The sequence below is a fragment of the Cervus elaphus genome, chromosome X (assembly GCF_910594005.1).
Source record: "Cervus elaphus chromosome X, mCerEla1.1, whole genome shotgun sequence".
Lineage (NCBI taxonomy): Eukaryota > Metazoa > Chordata > Mammalia > Artiodactyla > Cervidae > Cervus > Cervus elaphus.
Window position 1 is genome coordinate 25,411,361 of NC_057848.1, and position 24,405 is coordinate 25,435,765.

General features: G+C 45.2%; 1 protein-coding gene across 1 annotated transcript in view; it reads right to left on the reverse strand.

Moving 5' to 3' along the window:
• LOC122689394 (clathrin coat assembly protein AP180B-like) overlaps positions 1 to 23,528 on the reverse strand; it is a 47,700-nt gene extending 24,172 nt beyond the window's left edge. Inside the window, exons 1-9 of the mRNA XM_043895788.1 lie at positions 23,450 to 23,528; positions 23,159 to 23,341; positions 14,083 to 14,225; positions 12,425 to 12,500; positions 11,215 to 11,317; positions 10,960 to 11,053; positions 10,735 to 10,846; positions 9,072 to 9,178; positions 8,153 to 8,194 (exon numbers count right to left, since the gene is read on the reverse strand). Coding sequence (XP_043751723.1) covers positions 8,153 to 8,194; positions 9,072 to 9,178; positions 10,735 to 10,846; positions 10,960 to 11,053; positions 11,215 to 11,317; positions 12,425 to 12,500; positions 14,083 to 14,225; positions 23,159 to 23,341; positions 23,450 to 23,528 — 939 coding nt within the window. The remainder of the gene's footprint in view (positions 1 to 8,152; positions 8,195 to 9,071; positions 9,179 to 10,734; positions 10,847 to 10,959; positions 11,054 to 11,214; positions 11,318 to 12,424; positions 12,501 to 14,082; positions 14,226 to 23,158; positions 23,342 to 23,449) is intronic.
• Positions 23,529 to 24,405: the final 877 nt, after the last annotated feature.

Sequence of the window (24,405 nt, forward strand, 5' to 3'; positions counted from 1 at the left end):
CCGAACTGAAAAAGACAGCAATTTTGTCTGTCTGTTCACTGATGAATCTCAGTGTTTGGCATACAGTAACTGCTTAATTGGTATTTGCCAAATGAATGTGGATGCACCCTTTCATTTTCCACTCCAATTAAAGATGGGAGAAGTGTGCTTCTTACATAAGGTCAATTCCCAACCAGGGTTCTGTGTGTCCCAGCATGTCTCCCCTGATCCAACCGTTCACTCCTCAAGAAGAGTTTGTTAATAAACTACTAGACACCAGGCACAAGGAATACAGCAGGCCTCATGACCTGGGGTGTGGGAGAGGAGAGATATCAAATAATCAAAGAAACAAATGTCAAATGAAAGCTGTGAAAAGTACTATGAAAGAGAGGTACATGATACTTGGTGTTTAGGTGAATCTGATCAAGTGAGGCATGGCAGAGAAGCAAGCTGAACAACATAACAGCTGAGCTGAGAGCTGAGAGAGAAAAGTAGCATGGTATGAAATGAATGAGCATGACAAGCGGGCATACGGCACAAGCCACAAATAAAGGTGAACTACGTTGCCAGGGCAGGGAGAGCCAAGGGAGTGTGGAGGAGATGAAACTGGGAGGGTTTTCGATGGTGCAAGACCTTAAACTCATGTCAACATTGTGGCGTTTGGACATTAACTTGAAAACTGTTGTTGTTTTTCAGTTACCAAGTCGGGTCCAACTCTTGGAGACCCCATGGACTGCAGCTATGTCAGGCTTCCTTGTCACTTACCATCTCCCAGAGTTTGCCCAAGTTCATGTCCATTGTACTGGTGATGCCATCCAGCCATCTCATCCTCTGTTGCCCTCTTCTCTGCCTGCCCTCAATCTTTCCCAGCATCTGGGTCTTTTCCAATGATCCAGCTATTTGCATCAGGCGGCCAAAGTATTGGAGCTTCAGCTTCAGTATCAGTCCTTCCAATGAGTATTCAGGGTTGATTTCCTTTAAGATTGACTGGTTTGAAACATGTATATTAACAAATATGAACCAGATCGCCAGTCCAGGTTTGATGCATGAGACAAGTGCTCAGGGCTGGTGCACTAGGATGACCCAGAGGGATGGGATGGGGAGGGAGGTGGGAGGGAGTGTCAGGATGGGGAACACATGTAAATCCATGGCTGATTCATATCAATGTATGGCAAAAACCACTACAATATTGTAAAAAAAAAACAACACCAAAAAAATAAAATAAAAAAGAAAAAAAAAAAAGATTGACTGGTTTGATCTCCTTGCAGTCCAAGAGACTCTCAAGAGTGTTCTCCAGCATCACAGTTCAAAAGCATCAATTCTTCTGCACTCTGCCTTCTTTAAGGTCCAGTTCTCACAACCGTACATGATTACTGGGAAGACCATGGCCTTAACTATTTGGACCTTTGTCAGCAAAGTTATGTCTTTGGTTATTAACACATTGTCTAGGCTTAAAACTAAATATTAAAATAATTAAGATCATGGCATCCAGCCCCATCACTTCATGGCAAATAGAAGAGGAAAAGGCGGAAATAGTGACAGATTTCCTATTCTTGGTCTCTAAAATCACTGCCCCCCCAAAAAAATAAATGAATAAATAAAATCACTGCCCAACTTCCATATGTTCAAGCTGGAGTTTGAAAAGGCAGAGGAACCAGAGATCAAATTGCCAACACCTGCTGGATCATCAAAAAAGCAAGAGAGTTCCAGAGAAACATCTACTTCTGCTTTATTGATTATGCCAAAGCCTCTGACTGTGTGGATCTCAACAAACTGTGGAAAATTCTTCAAGAGATGGGAATACCAGACCACCTGACCTGCCTCTTGAGAAACCTGCATGCAGGTCAAGAAGCAACAGTTAGAACCGGACATGGAACAATGGACTGGTTCCAAAGTGGGAAAGGAGTACATCAAGGCTGTATATTGTCACCCTGCTTATTTAACATATTCAGAGTACATCATGTGAAAGGCTGGGCTGGATGAAGTACAAGCGGGAATCAAGATTGCCAGGAGAAATATCAATGACCTCAGATATGCAGATGACACCACCTTTATGGCACAAAGTGAAGAGAACTAAAGAGCCTCTTGATGAAAGTGAGAGAGGAGAGTGAAAAAGTTGGCTTAAAGCTCAACATTCAGAAAACAAAGATCATGGAACCTGGTCCCATCACTTCATTGGCAGGACTGATGCTGAAGCTGAAGCTCCAATACTTTGGCCACCTGATGCAAAGAACTGACTCATTTGAAAAGACCCTGATGCTGGGAAAGATTGAGGGCAGGAAGAGAAGAGGGCGACAGAGGATGAGATGGCTGGATGGCATCACCGATGCGATGGACATGAGTTTGAGTAAACTCCGGTAGTTGGTGATGGACAGGGAAGCCTGGTGTGCTGCAGTCCATGGGGTTGCAAAGAGTTGGACACGCCTCTTTGAACAACTGAACTGAACTGAAAATCACTGCAGAGGGTGACTGCAGTCATGAAATTAGAAGACGATTGTTCCTGGCAGGAAGGCTGTGACAAAACTAAACAACTTGAGAATACTGGATGACTACTGGACGGCTTTGAAGTGAGGAGTGAAATGATCAGATCTGTGATGTGAAAGTTCTCAGATCAGCATCCTGGTTGCATTGTATAAAACAATCAGCAGGGGGCAAAGTACATGGACGTGGAGCAGTGGAGATGAGTTGAAGCTACGTTCTTGAGTTGACGGTGGCAGAGATTGACCCCAATGCTGCTGAACTAGCAGCTGGAAAAGGGTTTAATGAAGGAAGTGTTCACAGAGGTGTGCCAGGGCTAAGGGACCATTCTGAGAGGAACAGGGATAATGGCACACAAGTTACCAAGAAGGGCAACACTTATCCTCCAATTAAAATTCTTTTTAAAAAATAATTAAAAGAAAAGAAAAGCATCAAACACATGAGTCTGGGAAGACTCAGAGGAGGCTGGGTATCACTCAGTATGGATGTGCTGCCGGGATGATGCAGCTAAGCAGAAATCTGTTCAGAGGAATTTTCCATCACACCAAATATGGGGACAAGGAGAAGACTTCCCCACAGATGCCTCTTAAACATGTGGGCACTCTCAGCACAAAGGAATTGGAGAGTCTGTCCCAAGCCAGAGGCCACAGGCCCCTGAGCAGCAGGGAGAGCAGGAGGTCTGGAGTCCAGGATGAGCTTCAAATGTTCAAACATACAAGATAGGGAAAAAAGAGGGAGAGGGACCCCAAAATGATCAGGGGACTGCCAACATCAGCAGGGCAAACACACATGTACGGCAAAGGCACAAAGCATTTCTGGATCAGTCAGTCAGTCATTCAACAAACACATGACAAAATCATAAACAGAGAGAAGTTGCCATTCCTTACACAATGTGGGTTGGAAACATTCTTTTTTCATCCGATTTGCTTTCCAATGATTCCAGCAAAAGGGTAGGTGGGAGACTGTCAGAGTTCTTCTGGGAAGCACCCAGTAGCCCTCCGCCCACCAAAACCAGGGCCACTCCATCTGGTAGGTCCCCCCGAGTTTGGGCTCCTGGAACTCTGCTAAGGGGTGCGGCCCAGGTTTAAAGCGCTTGGCTGAAAAACGAAAATGCACGGAATCACAAGCAGAGCAGCCGATATGTGAGTTTTGGGGGAGTTGAACCCAACATGAATGAAAGAGCAGAGAAGGGTGGCAAGAAAAGGGGTAGACCCAGACAGACACACCGGACAGCCACTCACGGAAGGATACTCCATGAGCCCGAGACAGGGTAGAGACTGAGGAGGAAAGATCAGCCAAGGAAGTGAGGGAGATGCCTCTTCAGAAAACCAAAGAGTTTGACTGAGCCTGAACATGGGGAGCGTGCACTTAACATTTCCCTTCCTCCACGTAAAGTCAAGATGGTCGGAATCATGAGAGAAACTGGCCAAGCGACGCAGAGGTGCAGAGGAAGACCTCTGCAACCTTGCAGGGGTCAAACATCAAGACTGAATGCAAACGCTCCTCCCAAGGGTGTATGGACCTCTCTCAAGGGGGCTGACTGAGGGGGCAAAGAGGAGGAAGGAAGGAAGACCTCATCCTGAACTTTGAATCAAGATGTCATCAGAGTAGCCAGGGAATTAGAAGATCAAGTGACTCCCCACCCCCCTCCCATCCCAGAAAGCCCTGCATCTTAGTCCATCCCAGGCTTTCCAGAACGCCCCAGAAAGCACGTGCCCAGCGAGCAGCTCAGCTGGCCCAAGGCCGGGACAGATGACTCTCTGTGCTGGCTAAGGGCCTAAAGCCAGCGTGCTGATAAGGAAGCTCTTGCAGTAAAAGCAGCTGATTCACAGAGCAAGGAGTGGAGACCTGTGTGACACTTGAACAACAAAGAGCCTTGCCTGACTTCTGCGGTCTCTCCCCCAGCCATCGATTTTGGTTTTTGACTCAAGGGTCCTGGGGATCCTAGGAACCAGGCAGAGCAGAGGTAAGGAGGACAGAGGGGGGTCTCATGGGAAAGAAGGACCTCTAACCGGGGGCTGTCTTGTCCAGATGCCCTCCCTCCTCCAGAGCTCCGGCCGCAGGCACTGAGCACTGAAGGGGGCCAAGGCCAAGAAGCCAAAGCCCAGTTCAACTGAAGCTGGTCTGTGCTGCCATGTTGGGCTGTGCAATTCTCGGCATGGGAACCGTTCCCACCTTCGCCACCACCCTCAAGGAAGGGAGGTCAAGGTGCAGAAAGTCAGAGGATGATATCTGGGGAGATATCGAGTCATGTTTCCATAGTCTTTCTTTTCTCTCTGGCAGGGGTTAGGACTATCTCATTCATGATATCTCCCTCCTGGGAGGGGCCAGACCTGTGTCTGTGAATGCCTGTTGATTGCAATCCACTAATTATAGTGACTCTGGGCAATGAAACCCCATCTTCTCTACTAACACAGACATTTTCATTGTCTCTCTGTCTGGTTAGTGGAATTCTCATTCGGGAAGCTGTGCCCTACTGCATCCAACAGTGGTTCCCATTGTGGACCATTTGATGGGGTTCAATGTCTGTGCAGAAAATAGGTCACTTTGGTACCTCTCCACACATGAAGGAATGATTGTGAGGACACATATGTTTCCCTCAAAGGTTTTTGAGAGTCATCAGATAGACACTCCCTCCTTCTCCTGACACCAAACTCAACATTTCCTTGCAGCTGCAATGATCCTGTCCTCCCAACCTCCTCTACCTTCTAACTGGAGGCCTCTGCTGGGTCCACTGGGTTTTTTCTTCACAAGCTTCCCCCCATACATTCCTGACCACCTCCCATTCCTCCAGTCTCAACCAAGGCAGGTCTGCAACACCAGAGTCAGGCAGCAGGTCGTGCTAGAGTTAAGGACCTGACTTATGGGATGGGGAGACCTGGGGAATGGCTGTGGAAGTTCTGAATCCCCAGATTCCCCAGAAGGCTCTGAACTTGAAGAAGCTTCCTCCTCCTCCCTTGCTGGAGATGATATGGAGACCACTACCCCCCCCCCCCCCGCCAAGTTACATGTCTCATCAGGATATGTCCCCACCCCCTTCCTGGCCTCTAGGCCTCTAACTACAGTTAAGTCACAGCATTGCCAGCTGGGGACATGCCTCCACCTACAGTCCAGTCAAAACAGTAAAAATAAACAAGATCACTTCCTAGGAGGATTGCAGAAATCCATGCCCATCTTAAAGGTAAAGAGGATGCAGGGGTGATGGTCGCTACTGTATCTCTATATAATTCACCAGTATGGCCCCCAAAATAAGCCCTGGGGAATGACAAACTGCAGCATAATCAATCAAGTGGTAACCCAGATCCAGCCACTATAGTTTCTTTGGTTTTTGTTGCTGTTGTTCAGTCACTCAGTCATGTCTGACTCTTTGAGACCCCATGAACCACAGCATGCCAGCCCTCCCTGTCCATCACCAACTTCTGGAGTTTACTCAAATTCGTGTCCATTGAGTCGGTGATGCAATCCAACCATCTCATCCTCTGTCATCCCCTTCTCCTCCTGCCTTCAAACTTTCCCAGCATCAGGGTCTTTTCCAATGAGTCAGCTCTTCTTATGAGGTGGCCAAAGTATTGGAGTTTCAGTTTCAACATCAGTCCTCGCAATGAACACCCAGGACTGATCTCCTTTAGGATGGACTGGTTGCATCTCCTTGCAGTCCCAGGGACTCTCAAGAGTCTTCTCCAACACCACAGTTCAAAAGCATCAATTCTTTGGTGCTCAGCCTTCTTCATAGTCCAGCTCTCACATCCATACATGGTTACTGGAAAAAACCAAACCTTTGACTCTACAAACCTTTGTCAGCAAAGTGTATCTAGGTTTGTCATAGCTCTTCAGTAGATGTAGATTAATGTAGTCTCAGGAACATGGTATGTGGCTAACAGTTTAGTGAGTGCTGTGCTTTCCATTGTCATCTAAATTATGAATCAGTAAGAGTTTGTGGCAGATGAAATGAACAATGCTATACATTTATGATCCGGTCCAGGCTGTGTTAACTCTCTCAACCCATATGTTGGTCAGAATATGGTCAGAAGGTGTTTAGTCCCTCTGGTTACCCCTCAGAATATTGCACTGATCTACTTCCATTCATGATGTCATGCTAAATGGACCAGATGAGCAGAAAGGGGAACTTGGAAAGTGATATGCACTCTGATGGAAGGTCAACCCGACAAAGATTCAGGAGCCTTCCATTGCAGTAAAACTTTTAGAGCATCAGTGGCCTGGGGTCCACCAGGAAATCTCATTCAAAATAGAAGACAAAGTGTTGTATCTCACACGTCTCACCATGAAAAAGGAAACATGAGTACTGGGAGGTCTCTTAGAGATCTGGAGACCAGGAAAGACTGCTTTGGCTCATATTCCAAGTGACCTAAAGTAGCTTGCCATGTTAGTCTGGGTCCCAGAGCGGGTCAGCAGGCGGGGCCTGCAACCTCTGCTGCTCAAGCCCTATGATACACACAGGATGGAGAGCAGGCAGGTCAAGAGGGCACCCACAGGCTGCATGAGCAGCCTACCAGACCCGCATTTCATCCTCACCTGCACTTCCTGCCACGTGAGGGATTCCAGATGAGAGACTTTGGGAGAAGCAAAAAGCCTGAGCTCATCTGATGCTCACAACTCTGCTGTAAGGCAGACAGTAGCATCGCCCTCATTCTGCGTTTGCATAAAGGAGGCATGGAGAATGCAAATGAGTTGCTTGAGATGACACACTTGAAAGGCAGATAACGCAGCCTCAAGCCTAAACTCACTGTTCCCAATACCTTGCTATTTTCTTTTTTTTAAATTTTTTCTAATTTTATTTATTTTTTTAGACTGTATTTATTTTATTTTTCCCCATTATTTTTATTAGTTGGAGGCTAATTACTTTACAATATTATAGTGGTTTTTGCCATACTTTACAATATTGTGGTGTATATGTGAATGTATATGTAAATGTGGAGTATATGTGAATATTATAGTGGTTTTTACCATACTTTACAAGATTGTGGTGTATATGTGAATGTACAATAATGTGGTGTATATGTGAATGAATACATTCACATGAATCAGTCATGGGTGTACATGTGTTCCCCATCCTGACCCTCCCTCCCACCTCCCTCCCCATCCCATCCCTCAGGGTCATCCCAGTGCACCATCCCTGAGCACCCTGCCTCATGCATCGAACCTGGACTGGTGATCTATTTCACATATTATAATATACATGTTTCAATGCTATTCTCTCAAATCATTCCACCCTCACCTTCTCCCACAGAGTCGACCGGTCTGTTCTTTACATTATACACAGCTGAGTAAGTCAGAAAGAAAAACACCAATACAGTATATTAACGCATATATATGGAATTTAGAAAGATGGTAATGATGACCCTATATGTGAGACAGCAAAGGGACACAGATGTAAAGAATGCCTTGCTATTTTCACCAATCAGTTCTGTCCACTGAAAAAGCATGTTGGAGTTGTTATACTATAAGTCACCATTTGCACTCAAGGGGGTACAACCTCTTTTGTAAGACCTACGGCTCAAAGACCCATTTCAAAGACACAAGTCTATGTATATATAAGTAGAAATATAAATGTTACTCTCAGGGAAATGAAAATACACATGCAACCATACAGAAAATGACGACATCTCAGATGATGATTAATAAACACAGAACAAAGACAAAAAGCCACTTAAAGACAGACAAGAGATGCACTGACCTGAGAAAGATATGGAATGTTATTCTGGTCAATTCCAGCTTGCTGAAATCAGAAAAAAGGGGGAAAAAGAAAACATTACAGCAAGGAGTGTTAACAAAGAAAACTAAGTGTGAGACCAATTTGTACACTAAAAAGAAAGGACTCCAAGAGCAAGAGTGCCTTGCTGGGCTGGTACACACCCAGATCAAGAAAAATGGCAGGCTAAAGTATGTCTTGAGGGGCTTCCCAGGTGGCTTAGCAGTAAAGAATCCGCCTGCCAATGCAAGAGACGCAGGTTCGATATCTGGGTCAGGAAGATCCCCTGAAGGAGGAAATGGCAACCCACTCCAGTATTCTTGCCTGGTAAATCCTCTGGATAGAGGAGCTTGGTGGGCTATAGTCCATGGGGTCACAAACAATCAGACATAACTTAGCGACTGAGCAACAACCACAAAAGAATGCCTTGCACACTTAAGCATAAACTTATATTTGCTCTTAAGATAAAATTTAAAAAGACCTGCCATATTTTGAGTCTTTGTTGTTTTGTGAAGAGCTTGGCTTCATTTTGGATGTCATACAAATGTGTTCTAACTTTTCAAGTACTCAGAAATAGCTACTAGGGTAAACCTGTGGCCCACCTCATATGTTTCCTTTTCTCACTGGTTTTAGAGCTGTTTTTGGTGGGAAGGTAAGCTTGGTATAAATTATCCTCAAGTCACAGAATAGAAATCATTGTAAGATTGTTTTTGATCACAAGTGCATTGGAGGGTACATTTGAAGTACCTATTCCTAGTTTTTAGTTGTACTGTTTACAAAATAGTTAAAACTACCCACTTCTGTTGGTGTGACAGTGATTGTGGGGTGGAGGTATAGTTGTACAGGATACTAAACTAATACAGAAAAGAGCACAAAAGCCGTGGCTAGAAATAGATTTCTGTACCTCTGCAACTTTAAGGAACCGTCCCAATTTGGTCATTCTTTCGAGGAACTTGATGTAAATATCCAAACTTTCCCTGCATTGCTTCTTCCCCATGTCAAAATATTTCTCTAAAAATAGAAAAAAAATGACAAAGTAGCCAGTATTGTAGCAGTCCCAAGTTTCATTCCTTTCTGATGATTCTATGTTAATTCTGGATATGATTTTAACTTCTTGAAAACAATTACAGTTTTAATCCAGTAATGTTTTGCTTTAACAAACAACAACACTGCACATCTAAGTATAACCAACAGATTTTTTATACAGGAACTACTGCATGCCGGACACTGGTGCTGGTAATATATATGGCATTTAATAGCATACACATATAATTTAGATGGTTTAGTTTAATTTCTACAAATTCTAGTCTGGAATCTTTTTTGAGTAACATCAGGTTCTGATGGTCTCTGATAGAGGGGTTGTATTTCCTACTGTTTATAACTCAACAAATGTACCAGGCACTTCCTAAATGTAAAAATTATCTCAAATTGTCAACAACGAAACTGGTTAGGGCTAAATGATGACTGAAATTTCCTAAAAAGCCTAAGAAACATTTGTTTGTATATGATCAAAACAATAATTTGTAGGCTGTATCTTAGGAAAGTTAGAATTGTACTATTTGACATTAGTTGAGTGGGACTTACTGTGTAATGAATAAATATGGCAATCCATGTTAATTTCCCAATAAATTTCCCAGAAATATCAGTTAGCACTTATATACAAATTGAAAAGTTCTAAAAGAGACACAGATGTACAGAACAGACTTTTAGACTCTGTGGGAGAAGGTGAGGGTGGGATGTTCAGAGAGAACAGCATTGAAACAAGTATACTATCAAAGGTGAAACAGATCACCAGCCCAGGCTGGATGCATGAGACGGGTGCTCAGAGCTGGTGCACTAGGAAGACCCAGAGGGATCGGATGGGGAGGGAGGCGGGAGGGGGGATCAGGATGGGGAACACATGTAAATCCATGACTGATTCATGTCAATGTATGGCAAAAACCACTAGAATATTGTAAAGTAATTAGCCTCCAACTAATAAAAATAAATAAAAAAGAAAAAAATAAAGATGTTTATAACGGGGCTGAGTGGAGAATGAAGTAGTAATATACGCTATCATGTGGATGAACCTTGAAAATATTATGCTACATGAAAGAAGTCAGATATAAAAGGCCACGTATAATTCTATTATTATGAAATGAAAATAGGTAAATCAATAGAGGCAGAAAATATATCAGTATTTCCTAGGGATCGGGAGAAGGCATAAGTAACTACTGACTACTAATGGGTATAGGGTTTGGTGATGATGAAAATATTCTGGAATTAGACAGTAGTGATAATTGCATAACTCTGACTATACTAAAAACTACTGAACTGTAGATTTTAAAAAGTAAACGCAATAATTTTCAATTAAAATAAGTGCCAATTTATAATGTATATTGCTTAATAAATAGTAAGCTTAAAAAAAGCAATATGATGTCTAATTATGTAAATATGTATGACCTTGTAAAGATCTTCTATTTTGAACCTAAAACACAGATGAATCTCAATGTAGATATAAAGGGTTTTTACAAATAAAGTATTTTTGCCAATTTAGTTTTTAAAAAGTCATGTTTATTTTAGCTTACCTAACAGATTAAGGATCCCCTCATTATAGGCTGCAAAGAGGCGAAGAGAATCCTTAAAGAGGAGCATGAAAGCAGCATGTATTATACCATTAGTTAGTTCATCAGCATTTGCCTGGAAATTAAAGAGGAATCGATTACCACCACATTTTTTCCCCTCTCTCACCTACAATCAAACAATGCTGCTTAACAATATTTTTTTCAAAAAAGGATTTATAAACCTCTTACATTAAAATTCAGAAGAGCATCAAACTGAATTTGAATAACTGGAAGAGTGTTCAGCAGCTGCTTAGTGTTCATAGTTCTCATCACACCATCTGTCCTATAAAAGAAAAGAAGCTCATAACATCAATGCTAATTAAGAGTTTGAGAAGCACTGTGACATCGGCATCTTGAAAAATAGCTGCGTTTTTGCCAAACTACATATCAGAACAGATATATACTGCAATACTTCTTGCTTACAAACTAACAATATTTACCTACCCTCTCTTGGTTTTGGTGATGTCTGACTCCATCAGTCTATATGCGAGTGACTTTTCATTCAAGTACTTGCTATATCGTCTGATGAAAGCTGACATAGTATAGCCTAAAAATGAAATACCTTTTATTATTTCCAGTTTAACCAATGTTAACCATTTACAACATACATCAACAAATGCAAAGATTTATCATTCCACATTCACGCATATCCCTCAACAATATCTTTGAAACATAAAACACTAGAATGGCTTTTATTACTCACCGAGTACAGTATTTCTAAAACTTTCTGTTAAAGATTACTTTTAAAATGAGTTTATGCTTATTTATTTATTTTTAATTTTAATTGGAAGCTAATTACTTTACAATATTGTGGTGGTTTTTGCCATACATTGACATGAATCAGCCATGGGTGTACATGTGTTCCCCATCCTGACCCTCCCTCCCACCTCCCTCCCCATCCCATCCCTCAGGGTCATCCCAGTGCACCAGCCCTTCCTCAAAGTGTTGATATCACCTTTGGATATGGTATTGATGGTGACATTTCTGAACCAGAGAAATAACTGAACTTTACTAGTTCCTTTCACATTTTCACAGACACTATTATAAATCCTTAGCACGTTCCTGTCACCCCCTATCCCCTTGTTACCATCGTTCCGGTCTTCCTTTCACTCAACAAATGACCTTGCCCCTACTTCATAGACAAAATGTAAAGAGAAAGGTCATGACAGAAACTCAGCTGCTCACTATGGGCCTTGATTCATTTATTCAATTTACTTATTCAATTAACAATTATTCAGTGTTCACTATGATACTGTAGGTTCAGGATTGAACAATACAGACCCCCCCCTTCCTGCCAAAAAAAAAAAAAAACACCCTGCCTACACGGATCTTATACTCCAATGGTGATTGATAGACAAGCAAAAGAAAAGAAAAATACAGAGATGTTTAGTTGCTGAGAAGTGGAAAGAATAAAACTCAGGCAGAGAAGGGATAAAGGGACCATGATTTTTGGGAGACTGAGCAAGGAAAGCTTCACTGAATAAATACCTGCATATGTGTTGCGTCAATGAATTTAGAAATTACTTTCCATCATAAAACGTACACCACATTACACCCTTCATCATTCAGAACCATTTTTTTTAAACTAGGCATGGTTTCCAGACCTTTTCCCTCCTTGCCACAAAGAAATATTTCCATCAAAGAATCATCTTACCTTCTACGACACTTTTATCCAGAAAGTTGTGTAAAGTGAACAAAGAACTTCTCGATGCAAGATGTTGGATAAAACGCTGTCAAACAAGTGTGCCAAATTCTCAAAATTAGTTTTGGTTCACAAATAGAGTTCATTCATGATTTTGTCTTTGTGAATACATACTTAACATAATTCTATCATACATATCTTCTATTTCAGGGGCATTGATTAAGGTGAGCACCATCACACCCTGGGCTAGCCAACATAAGGATCTATAGTGCTGCCAAGTCTGTTGACATACCCCCCAAATAAACAAGGGGTTAAACATTAAAGCTAATGTGAATACACACTTTTCACCCACGCCTTTCTATCAGTAACACCTCAGGAGTTAGGGACACTGACCCACCATGCAGTCAAAAATTCCCATATAATTCATAGTATATAAAGTGAAAGTTGCTCAGTCATGTCAGACTCTTTGCAACCCCATCAACTATATATACAGTGCATGGAATTCTCCAGGCCAGAATACTGGAGCAGGTAGCCTTTCCCTTCTCCAGGGGATCTTCCCAATCCAAGGATCAAACCCAGGTCTCCCATACTGCAGGTGATTCTTTACCAGCTGAGCCACCAGGGGATAAAACCCACATATAATTTACAGTCAGCTATCTGTAGATGCCATACCACTGTGACTGTGATTCCATCCATGCCTATGGAGTCAACCAAGCATGGATACTGTAGTATTTACGATGGAAAAAAGCCACATACAAGGGGACTTGTGCAGTTCAAACCTGAGATATTCAAGGGTCAGTGGCAATTACAGGATTAATTATTTTGATCATTCATGTTAAATTATTTAACAATTCAATTAATAGAAAAATAAAAAGAATACTTTGATACATCTCTGGACCCCACTGCCCAGAAATGGCAACTGCTAACTTTTGCACATATCTCCTTCAGTTCTACTTTTTGGCAGGAATTTATTTATCATTTATTTATTTATTTGGCTGAGTTAGGTTTTAGTTGCAGCACAATGGACCTTCATTTTGTCACGCGGCATCTTTTGTTATGGCGCACCGACTCTCTAGCTGTGGCGGATGCTCAGTTGGCCCATGGCATGTGGGATCTTAGTTTCCCAGCTGGGGATTGAACTCTCATCCCCTACATTGCAAGGCAGATTCTTAACGACTGGACCACCAGGGAAGTCTCTTCAACTCTATTTTAAAATAAGAGGCATAAGGCCTTACAGATAAAGTTAATAGTGGCCTTTGTCCCATCCTCAAGTTCAATTTACTTCTCCTACCTGGAAGGAAACATTATCAAAATTTTCATGTGCTATCTTTGCATCCTATTCTCTTTATAGTTTCATATACATACCTGTCACATGGACAAATATGGTATGAATTTTTAACATTTATAGAAATTATATTGGACTCTAAATATCATTCCGTGGCTTACTTCCTCTACTAGCAAAATGGTATACTTTATTAAATACTGATTGCAAAGATAAATTCACAAGTAAAAATGGAAAAATTGGTGTTTTCGTATCTACTTCCATGTACTTTCCCCACTTGTCATGAATGAAAGCAAAATGTAGTAAGCCCCTAACACACTGAGCATATTCAGCAATTGTGTCCTGACAGTCCTTTGTACTAAAAGGAAGGAATAGACGCCATGCTCACCTCATTTCCATACACCATGAGGTGATGGACAGTAACCAGGGCTTTGAACACCACCACCCAGCTGCTGCTACCAGTTTTCTCAGAAAGAATATCAGCCAGATGGACAACACTCATATTTGTTCCATTTATGTACTGGATCAGATCTAAATTAGAGACAGTGACAAGCATTAAAACACAGACTGAGAAAAAAAAATTTCAAAACCAAAATTGGTAACTTTACCTGAAATCCAGATGCAATCAAATCTCAGAGACATGATAAAGAAAATCATCTGAAACATTTTCTTCATTTCAAGTAGTAAAATTTGTGCATGCCCGTGCTAAGTCACTCAGCCGTGTCTGACTCTTTGCAACCCCATGGACTGTAGCCTACCAGGCTCCTCTGTCCATGGGATTCTCCAGGCAAGAAACCTGGAGTGGGTTGCCATTTCCTCTTCCAGGGGATCTTCCCAACCCAGGGGTCAAACCCACTTCTTCTGCATTGCAGGCAGATTTTTTACCACTGAGCCACCTGGTACTAACCTGGTAGGTGATACTGAACGCCTGTTTATCCTATTTGTTCCATAGTTAATGAGGATTGTGATTGCATTGATTCTGCTCACCAGTGTCTCCCTAAGACCCAGCACAGTAGCTGGCACATACCAAGTTATGGAAAATACTTGTTAAATAAATGGATAAGACTCAAGAAGGTAAGTAACGTGCTCGAGGTCATACAGGTAGTTCAGTGGAAGGGCTGGGATTTGAAATCAGGTTTGTTTGACTCTGAAGACCAAGGCATTAAACATTTTGTCATTGTGCCTCGCTCAAGAAAAGTGTCATTCCATGAAGGTTCAGTAAGGAGCTTTGTCTCCCTAAGTCTGACTTTGTGATTTACACCTTTTAATTTCTTACTGCTTTTTCTTCTTGAGTCCACTTCCCAACAGCCTTGTACCTGGTTTACTGCAACAGCTTTCTGCTTTCCTGCCTCAAGGTTATAACCATTAATTAACTGACTTTTACAGCCCCTCAAAAGGTAAGTTTCATTATTTTGTTTTCCTACGAAGAACATACAATGATTCCTTGCTGTTTATCAGTTCAAAAGTTCTCCTTGCTTTCCAAACCATCTATAAACTATCACTCTAAAACAACTTCATCCGTAGCATTTATCCATTATGCAGCATCTTCATATGCACAGCAGTAGAACAGGTACTGAAGAGGGGGCTTAACAAATATGCTAGTGGATTAGAGTGACAGACTGACCCTGTAAAGTAAGATTTACTTATTCAACAAACATATATACTCAGTGTCAATGCCTAATACGTGCCAGTTGCTGTGCCATGTTTGGCAGGCTTCCCTGGTGGCTCAGGCGGTAAAGAATCTCCCTGCAATACAGGAGTCATGGGTTCGATTCTTGGTGGGGAAGATCCCCTGGAAAAGGGCATAGGAACCCACTCCAGTATTCTTGTTTGGAGAATCTCATGGACAGAGAAGCCTGGCAGGTACAGTCCACAGAGTTGCACAGACTTGGACACGACTGAAACAACTTAGCATACATGTCCATGCCATGTTTAAGGTTATAAAGAATGAGATTCTCTGCTATATTTTTTATCTTTAGGTCCGCTTCATTCCTCTTTCTGTGCAGTTTCCTCTGCAACCTTTTTATTTCTGCTTTGGCATGATTTCAGTCTTTGGACTGAATCTTTCAGTTATGCTGGTACTGATTCAAGTGCCCCTGTTTGGTTCCATGCACCCTTCACATTGGTAATTATTGCTTAACCTTCAGGCTTTGAAAAGTTAATCCTGGTACATGTTACATCCTAGCGCAGGGCTGGATTATATATACTGTCCCAGAATCTAATATGGGACCTGTTGAGAATAATCTTCAGGAAACTTTAAAAATATATATAGCGAGGGGAAATTAATCTGCTTAACTTTGGCGAACTGTTAGTTGCTGCAATAAACACCCATTATCATGATGATAAGAAAAAATTACAGGAGACAAATGCACATTAGGTCAATGAATAGTTTTGAAGCCAAATAGCAAAATCAAGAGTTGATCAAAAGGCTACAAAAGTTGCAATAGCAATGGGATTTACATCTATTGCCAACAGCACAGATTGTTTATGAAGCCACTGTTCTGGTGCAAAGACTCAGACACGACTGAGTGCGCACACACACACACACACCCATACACCACTGCTCTGGCACAAAGTCTGACACAACTGAGCACACACACACACACAGGCACAAACCCATACACCACTGCTCTGGAGCAAAGAGTTGGACACGACTGAGCATGCACACACAAAAACACACACAACCATCTGCCACTGCTGCAGTGCAGAGCCAAACATGACTGAGCACACACACACACACACACAACTGCTCTGGCAAAGAGTCAGATATGACTGAGCATGCATGTGCGCACACACACACACCCATATGCCACTGCTCTGGCACAGAGTCAGACACAACCAAACACACACACACCAAAAACCACACACACACACAGCCATACACCACTGTTCCACCACAGATAGTCAGACACTATTGAGCACACACACCCATATGCCACTGCTCCTGTGCAAATAGTCGGACATGATTGAGCACACACACACACACACACACACACACACCCATATTCCACTGCTCCAGCACAAAGAGTCAGACAGGACTGAGCACAAACACATGCACACACACACACCCATATGCCACTGCTCTGGTGTAGAGTTGGACAGGACTGAGCACACACACACATGCACACTCCCATATGCCACTGCACCAGCAAAAAGAGTCAGACATGACTAAACATGGACACACACACACAAACCCATCTGCCACTGTGCTGGAGGAGTCAGACACAACCAAACACACACACACACACACACACACCCATACACCACTGTTCTACCACAAAGAGTCAGACACTACTGAGCACACACACACACACACATATATATGCCACTGCTCCAGTGCAAAAAGTCGGACACGACTGAGCAGACACACACACACACAGACACACACCCATCCATCACTGCTCCAGTGCAAAGAATCGGACATAACTGAGCTCACACACAGACATACACACACCCATACACCACTGTGCAAACAGTAGGACACAACTGAGTTTGCACACAGACACACACACACATCCATACGCCACAGCTCCAGCACAAAGAGTTGGACACGCCTGAGCACACGCACACACACATGCACACATCCACATGCCACTGCTCTGGTGCAGAGTCAGACACGCCTGAGCACACACACACACACATGCACACATCCACATGCCACTGCTCTGGTGCAGAGTCAGACACGCCTGAGCACACACACACACACATGCACACATCCACATGCCACTGCTCTGGTGCAGAGTCAGACACGACTCAGCACACACACACACACACACACACACACATATGCCACTGCTCTGGTGCAGAGTTGTACATGACTGTGTACACACACACACACACACACACACACACAGAGCCAGCCGCCACTGCTCCGGTGCAGGGAGTCAGACATGACTGAGCATGCATGCATGCACGCACACACACACACACACACACCCATATGCCACTGCCCCAGCACAAAGAGTCAGACAGGATTGACATGCACACACACAAACACACCTCCATACGCCGCTCTGGTGCAGAGTTGGAAAAGACTGAGCACACAAATACACACACACACACTCACAGCCATCTGCCACTACTCTGGTGCAAAGAGTCGGACACGACTGAGCATGCACACACACACATCCATATGCCACTGTTTCAGAGCAAAGAGTCGGACATGACTGAGTGTACACACACACACACCCATCCACCACTGCTCTGGTGCAAAGAATCAGACACTACTGAGCATACACACAAACACACATACCCAACACCACTGCTCAGGTGCATAGAGTCAGAAACGACTGAGCTCACACACAGACACACACACACACCCCCATACGCCGCTGCTCTGGCACAAAGAGTCGGACATGACTGAGCTCACACACACACACACACCCTCATATGCCACTACTCTATTGCAAAGAGTCAGAGAGGACTGAGCGCACACACACACACACACACACACACGGACACACCCATACACCACTGTGCCAGTGCAAAGAGTAGGACATGACTGAGTATGCATGCACACACGTGCACACACACACACACACACATGCACATACATATCCCACTGCTCCGGTGCAAAGAGTCGGACATGACTGAGCACATGGGCACCAACACACCCCCATATGCCACTACTCCGGTGCAGTCGGACATGACCGAGCACACACACACACCCATAAGCCACTGTTCTACCACAAAGAGTCAGACACTACTGAGTGCACACGCACACACAAATACACACACCCGCATATGCCACTGCGCTGGCACAGTCAGACATGACCGAGCACACACACACACACACACACAAACACCCCCCAATACAAAACTGCTCAGGCACAGAGAGTAGGACACAACTGTGTTTGCACACACAGACACACACACCCATCTGTCACTGCTCCAGTGCAAAGAATCAGACATGACTGAGCATACACAATCACACACACACACCCATATGCCACTGCTCCAGTGCAAAGAGACAGGACTGAGCCTGAACACACACACACACACACCAATACGCCACTGCTCTGGTGCAGAGTCGCAAATGACTAAGCACACACACACGCACGCACGCACACCCATATACCACTGCTCCAGTGAAAAGAGTCAGACATGACTGAACACGCACGAACACAAACATACACCCATATGCCACTGCGCTGGTGCAGTCAGACATGACCGAGCACACACACACACACCCATACACCACTGTTCCACCACAAAGAGTCAGACACGACTGATCACACACACATACACGCACACACCCATATGCCACTGCACTGGTGCAAAGAGTCAAACATGACTGAACACACACACACCCATATGCCACTGCTCTGGTGCAGTTGGACACGACCGAGCACACACACACACACACACACACCTGCCCATTCGCCACTATTATAACTCAAACAGTCAGACACTACTGAGGGCATAGACACACACACACCCACATGCCGCTGCTCCAGTGCAAAGAGTCAGACACGACTGATCACACACACACACACACCCACACACCCATATGCCACTGCTCTGGCGCAGTTGGACACGACCGAGCACACACACACACACACATACACACACACAGTCATCTGTCACTGCTCCGGCACCAAGAGTCAGACATGACTGAGCACGCATACAACACCTGCACAACCACACACAACTGCTCTAGTGCAGAGTCAGACACAACTGATCTCACACACACACACACGCACACACCCATATGCCACTGCTCCGACAAAAAGTCAGACGCGACGGAAGACACACACACACACCCATATGCCCCTGTGCTGGCGCAGTTGGACATGACCAAGCATGCACGCGCGCACACACACACACACACACACACACACCCATATGCCACTGTTCCACCACAAAGAGGCAGACATTACAGAGTGCATACATACACACACTCACACACACCCCTATATGCCACTGCTCTGGAGTGAAGAGTCGGACATGACTGAGCACACACACACACACCCATATAAAACTGCTCTGGCGCAAAGAGACAGGACTGAGCACACGTGCACACACACACACACCCATACTCCACTGCTCTGGTGCAGAGTCAGATACGAGTGAGTGCGCACGTGCACACACACACACACAGCCATCTGCCACTGCTCCGGTGCAAAGAGTCAGACACAACTGAGCTGCATGCACACACACACACACACACACCCATACACCACTGCTCTGGCGCAGTCGGACACGACCAAGTACACACACACTCACACACACACAGTCATCTGTCACTGCTCCAGCACCAAGAGTCAGACATGACTGAGCACGCATACAACACCCCCACAACCACACACAACTGCTCTAGTGCAGAGTCAGACACGACTAAGCAAACACACACACACACACACAGAGCCATATGCCACTGCTCCACCACAAAGAGTTGGACACTACTGAGCACACATGCATATGTCACTGCTCACACACACAGCCATATGCCACTGCTCTGGTGCAGAGTCGGACACAACTGATCACACACACACACACGCACACATCCATATGCCACTGCTCTGGTGAAAAGAGTCAGATACAACTGAACAGACGCACACACACACACCAATATGCCACTGTGCTGGGGCAGTTGGACACAACCGAGCACACACACCCATACACCACTGTTCCACCACAAAGAGTCGAACACTACTTAGCATGGACGTGTGCGCACGCACACACACACACATCCACATGCCACTCCTCTGGGACAAAGAGTCAGACATGACTGAGCATGGGCACACAAATGCAGACACACACACCCATCTGCTACTGCTCTGGTGCAGAGTTGGACATGACTGAGCGCACACACACACACACACACATACACACAAACCCATATGCCACTGATCCAGTGCAAAGAATCAGACATGACTGAGCACACACACACACACACACACACACACATCCACAGGCCACTGCTCTGGGACAAAGATTCAGACATGACTGAGCATGCACACACAAACACACACACACAGACACACACCTATCCGCTACTGCTCTGGCAGAGCTGGACACAACTGAGCACACACACACACACACCCATATACCACTGCTCTGGTGCACAAGTCAGACAGGACTGAGCATGTGCATGCACACACACACACACACACAGCCATCCGCTACTGCTCTGGCACAGAGCTGGACACGACTGAGCACACACACACACACACGCCCATATACCACTGCTCTGGTGCACAAGTCAGACAGGACTGAGCACGCGTGTGCACACACACACACACACACACACACACACAGCCATCCGCCACTGCTCTGGCACCAAGAGTCAAACACGACTGAGCACGTACACACACACACACAGAGTCACATGCCACTGCTCCACCACAAAGAGTCGGAGACTACTGAGCACACACACAGACACACACTCATATGCCACTGCTCTGGTGCAGTTGGACACAACCGAGCATGCACACTACTGTTCCACCACAAAGAGCTGGACACTACTGAGTGCGCAGACACACACACATACCCATATGCCGCTGCTCCAGTGCAAAGACTCGGACATGACAGAACACACACACAGACGCACACACCCATATGCCAAGCTCAGGCACAAAGAGTGGGACAGGACTGAGCATGAACACACACACCCATATGCCACTGCTCTGGCAGAGTCAGAGACGACTGAGCACACACAAACACACACACATACAGCCATCTGCCACTTCTCCAGCGCCAAGAGTCAGACATGACTAAGCACGCATACAACACCCACACAACCACACGCCCCTGTTCTGGTGCAGAGTTGGACACGTCCAAGCAAACACACACACAGCCATACACCACTGCTCCACCACAAAGAGTCAGACACTACTGAGCACACACACACACAGACACATGCACACCCATATGCCACTGCTCCAGCAAAAAGAGTCAGACATGACTGAACACGCGCACACACACACACACACACCCCCATATGCCACTGCTCTGGTGCAGAGTCAGACATGACAGCACACACACATACACACACACACACACACCCATATGCCATTCCTCCAGCACAGAGTCAGACAGGACTGAGCATGAACACACAGACACACACACATGCACACACCCATAAACCACTGCTCAGGCACAGAATCAGACACGACTGATCTCACACACACACACACGCACACACCCATATGCCACTGCTCCGACAAAAAGTCAGACGCGACGGAACACACACACACACACCCATATGCCCCTGTGCTGGCGCAGTTGGACATGACCAAGCACGTGCACACACACGCACACACACACACACACCCATATGCCACTGTTCCACCACAAAGAGGCAGACACTACAGACTGCATACACACACACACACACACACACACACACACACCCCTATATGCCACTGCTCTGGAGTGAAGAGTTGGACATGACTGAGCACACACACCCATATAAAACTGCTCTGGTGCAAGGAGACAGGACTGAGCACATGCGCACACACACACACACACACCCATACTCCACTGCTCTGGTGCAGAGTCAGATACTAGTGAGCGCGTGCGTGCACACACACACACACACACACAGCCATCTGCCACTGCTCCGGTGCAAAGAGTCAGACACACCTGAGCTGCACACACACACACACACACACCCCCCCATATGCCACTGCTCCAGTGCAAAGTGTCAGACAGGACTGAGCATGCACACACACATACATACCCAACACCACTGCTCAGGCGCATAGACTTGGACACCACTGAGCTCACACAGACACACATGCACACTCATATGCCACTGCTTTGACACAAAGGGTCAGACACGACTGAGCTCACACACACACACACACCACTGTTCTGTTACAAAGAGTTGGACAGGACTGAGCACAGACACACACACACATACTCAGCCATACGCCACTGCTCCAGCACAAAGAGTTGGACATGACTGAGTATGCATGCACACATGCACACACACACAACCATATCCCACTGCTCTGATGCAAAGAGTCGGACACGACTGAGCGTGCGCATGCACACACAGTCACCCATAAACCACTGCTCCGGTACAGAGTTGCACACCTCTGAGCATGCACATACACACACACACACACACACACACACACACACACACATACACACACCCATCCGCCACTGTTCCAGCACAAAGTGTCGGACATGACTGAGAATGCACACACACACACAGACCCCCATACTTGCGCCACAGGGAGTCTCTGGGCAACAGATAACTTTAAGAATGGGACCCCTCTCAGAAGCCCGAGTTGTTACTCCGCTGCCTATTATGTCCCAAGGTTCAGGCTGAATGTGCAAAGAGTTCGACGTTTGGAGTTAAAGAGACCATAGTTTGAGTTCCAGGCTCAATCAAAGGCACTGGAGTGTGAACGCCCCCTCCCCCACGCCCCCGTGCCCATGGCCGCCATGCGGTGGGGGGGGAAGGGTGCTGGGGCTGCGGCAGGGCCTGAGCAGCCATAGAGCCCACTCACCCGCCAAGTGTTTCGGCTCGGGTTCGGTGGGCTCGTTGGTGGTCGCCGCGAGGGCAGCCTTGGACGCAGACGATCCCATAAGTGCGTCGCTGTCAGCCAGCCACGAGGATAATGGCCGCAGAAGCTGGTCCCTCCTCTTCCGGCCAGCGGACTGAGCCTGGACCCGGGCGATGGGAGGGGCGCCTGAGATGACGGAAGAAAGACCTTGCGTGGCAGCCGGCCTTCACCGTCACTCTGTCCTGCGCCCCCTGACGCGGGCCTGCAGAATTATGAGGTGAGGCATGAAGTCACGAGGCACCGGGGCCGAGTATAGGGGGTTCAGGGGGGTAGGACCCTGCGTGAGGCGGAGCATCTCAGGCGACCAAGGCATGATAGACCCTCAATAAGAGAATAAACAACTGCCATTGAGTGAATATCATGAGAAAGAGGGACATATTGGGGACCACAGATGAAAGATCTGGAGATCTTTTGGTCTTTGGAAGTTAAGTGGTCATGTGACAGTGCTGTGGAAATCCTTGACCTGGCCTTAAGGAGGCTTCCGTCACGGGTAATGGGACTTGTATCCTGCCTGAGTCCCTGGCCTTCAACCCTTCACCCAGCATCATATATGGAAGTTCATAGACTTCTTCATACTATTCCGTCTACCCCTGCAGTCTGTAGTGACCTTACTACTCTCAATCTTGATAGTAATGTATGCCTTCTGTCTCTTTTTCTTCCATGATTGATCTGGCTAGACAACTATCAATTTGATTGATCCTCTCAAAGGACCACGGTTTAGTTTCATTGATTTTCTCTGTATTCTCTTTCTGTCATTGATTTCTGCTCCTATCTGTATTATTCCATTGCTTCTACTTACTTGCAGTTTATTTACCTCTTCACTTTCTAGTTTCTGAAGAGAGGTTCGATTCCTTGTTTAAGATTCTTTTTTATAATATAGGACATTAGGGTTAAGTACGGCTTTTGTTTCTGTCAAAGATATTGTTTCAGTCTCTTAAATATTATTGAGATCTATTTTATAGAACAGAATATATGCGCTACACAGGTAAATGTTCAGTGTACCCTTGAAAGCTGCATATTTTTAAAATTAATTTATTTTTGTATTGAAGGATAATTGCTTTACGGAATTTTGTTGTTTTCTGGCAAACTTCAATATGAATCAGCCATAGGTATACATATATCCATTCCCTTTTGAACTTCCCTCCTATCTCCCTCCCCATCCCACCCCTCTAGGTTGATACAGAGCCCCT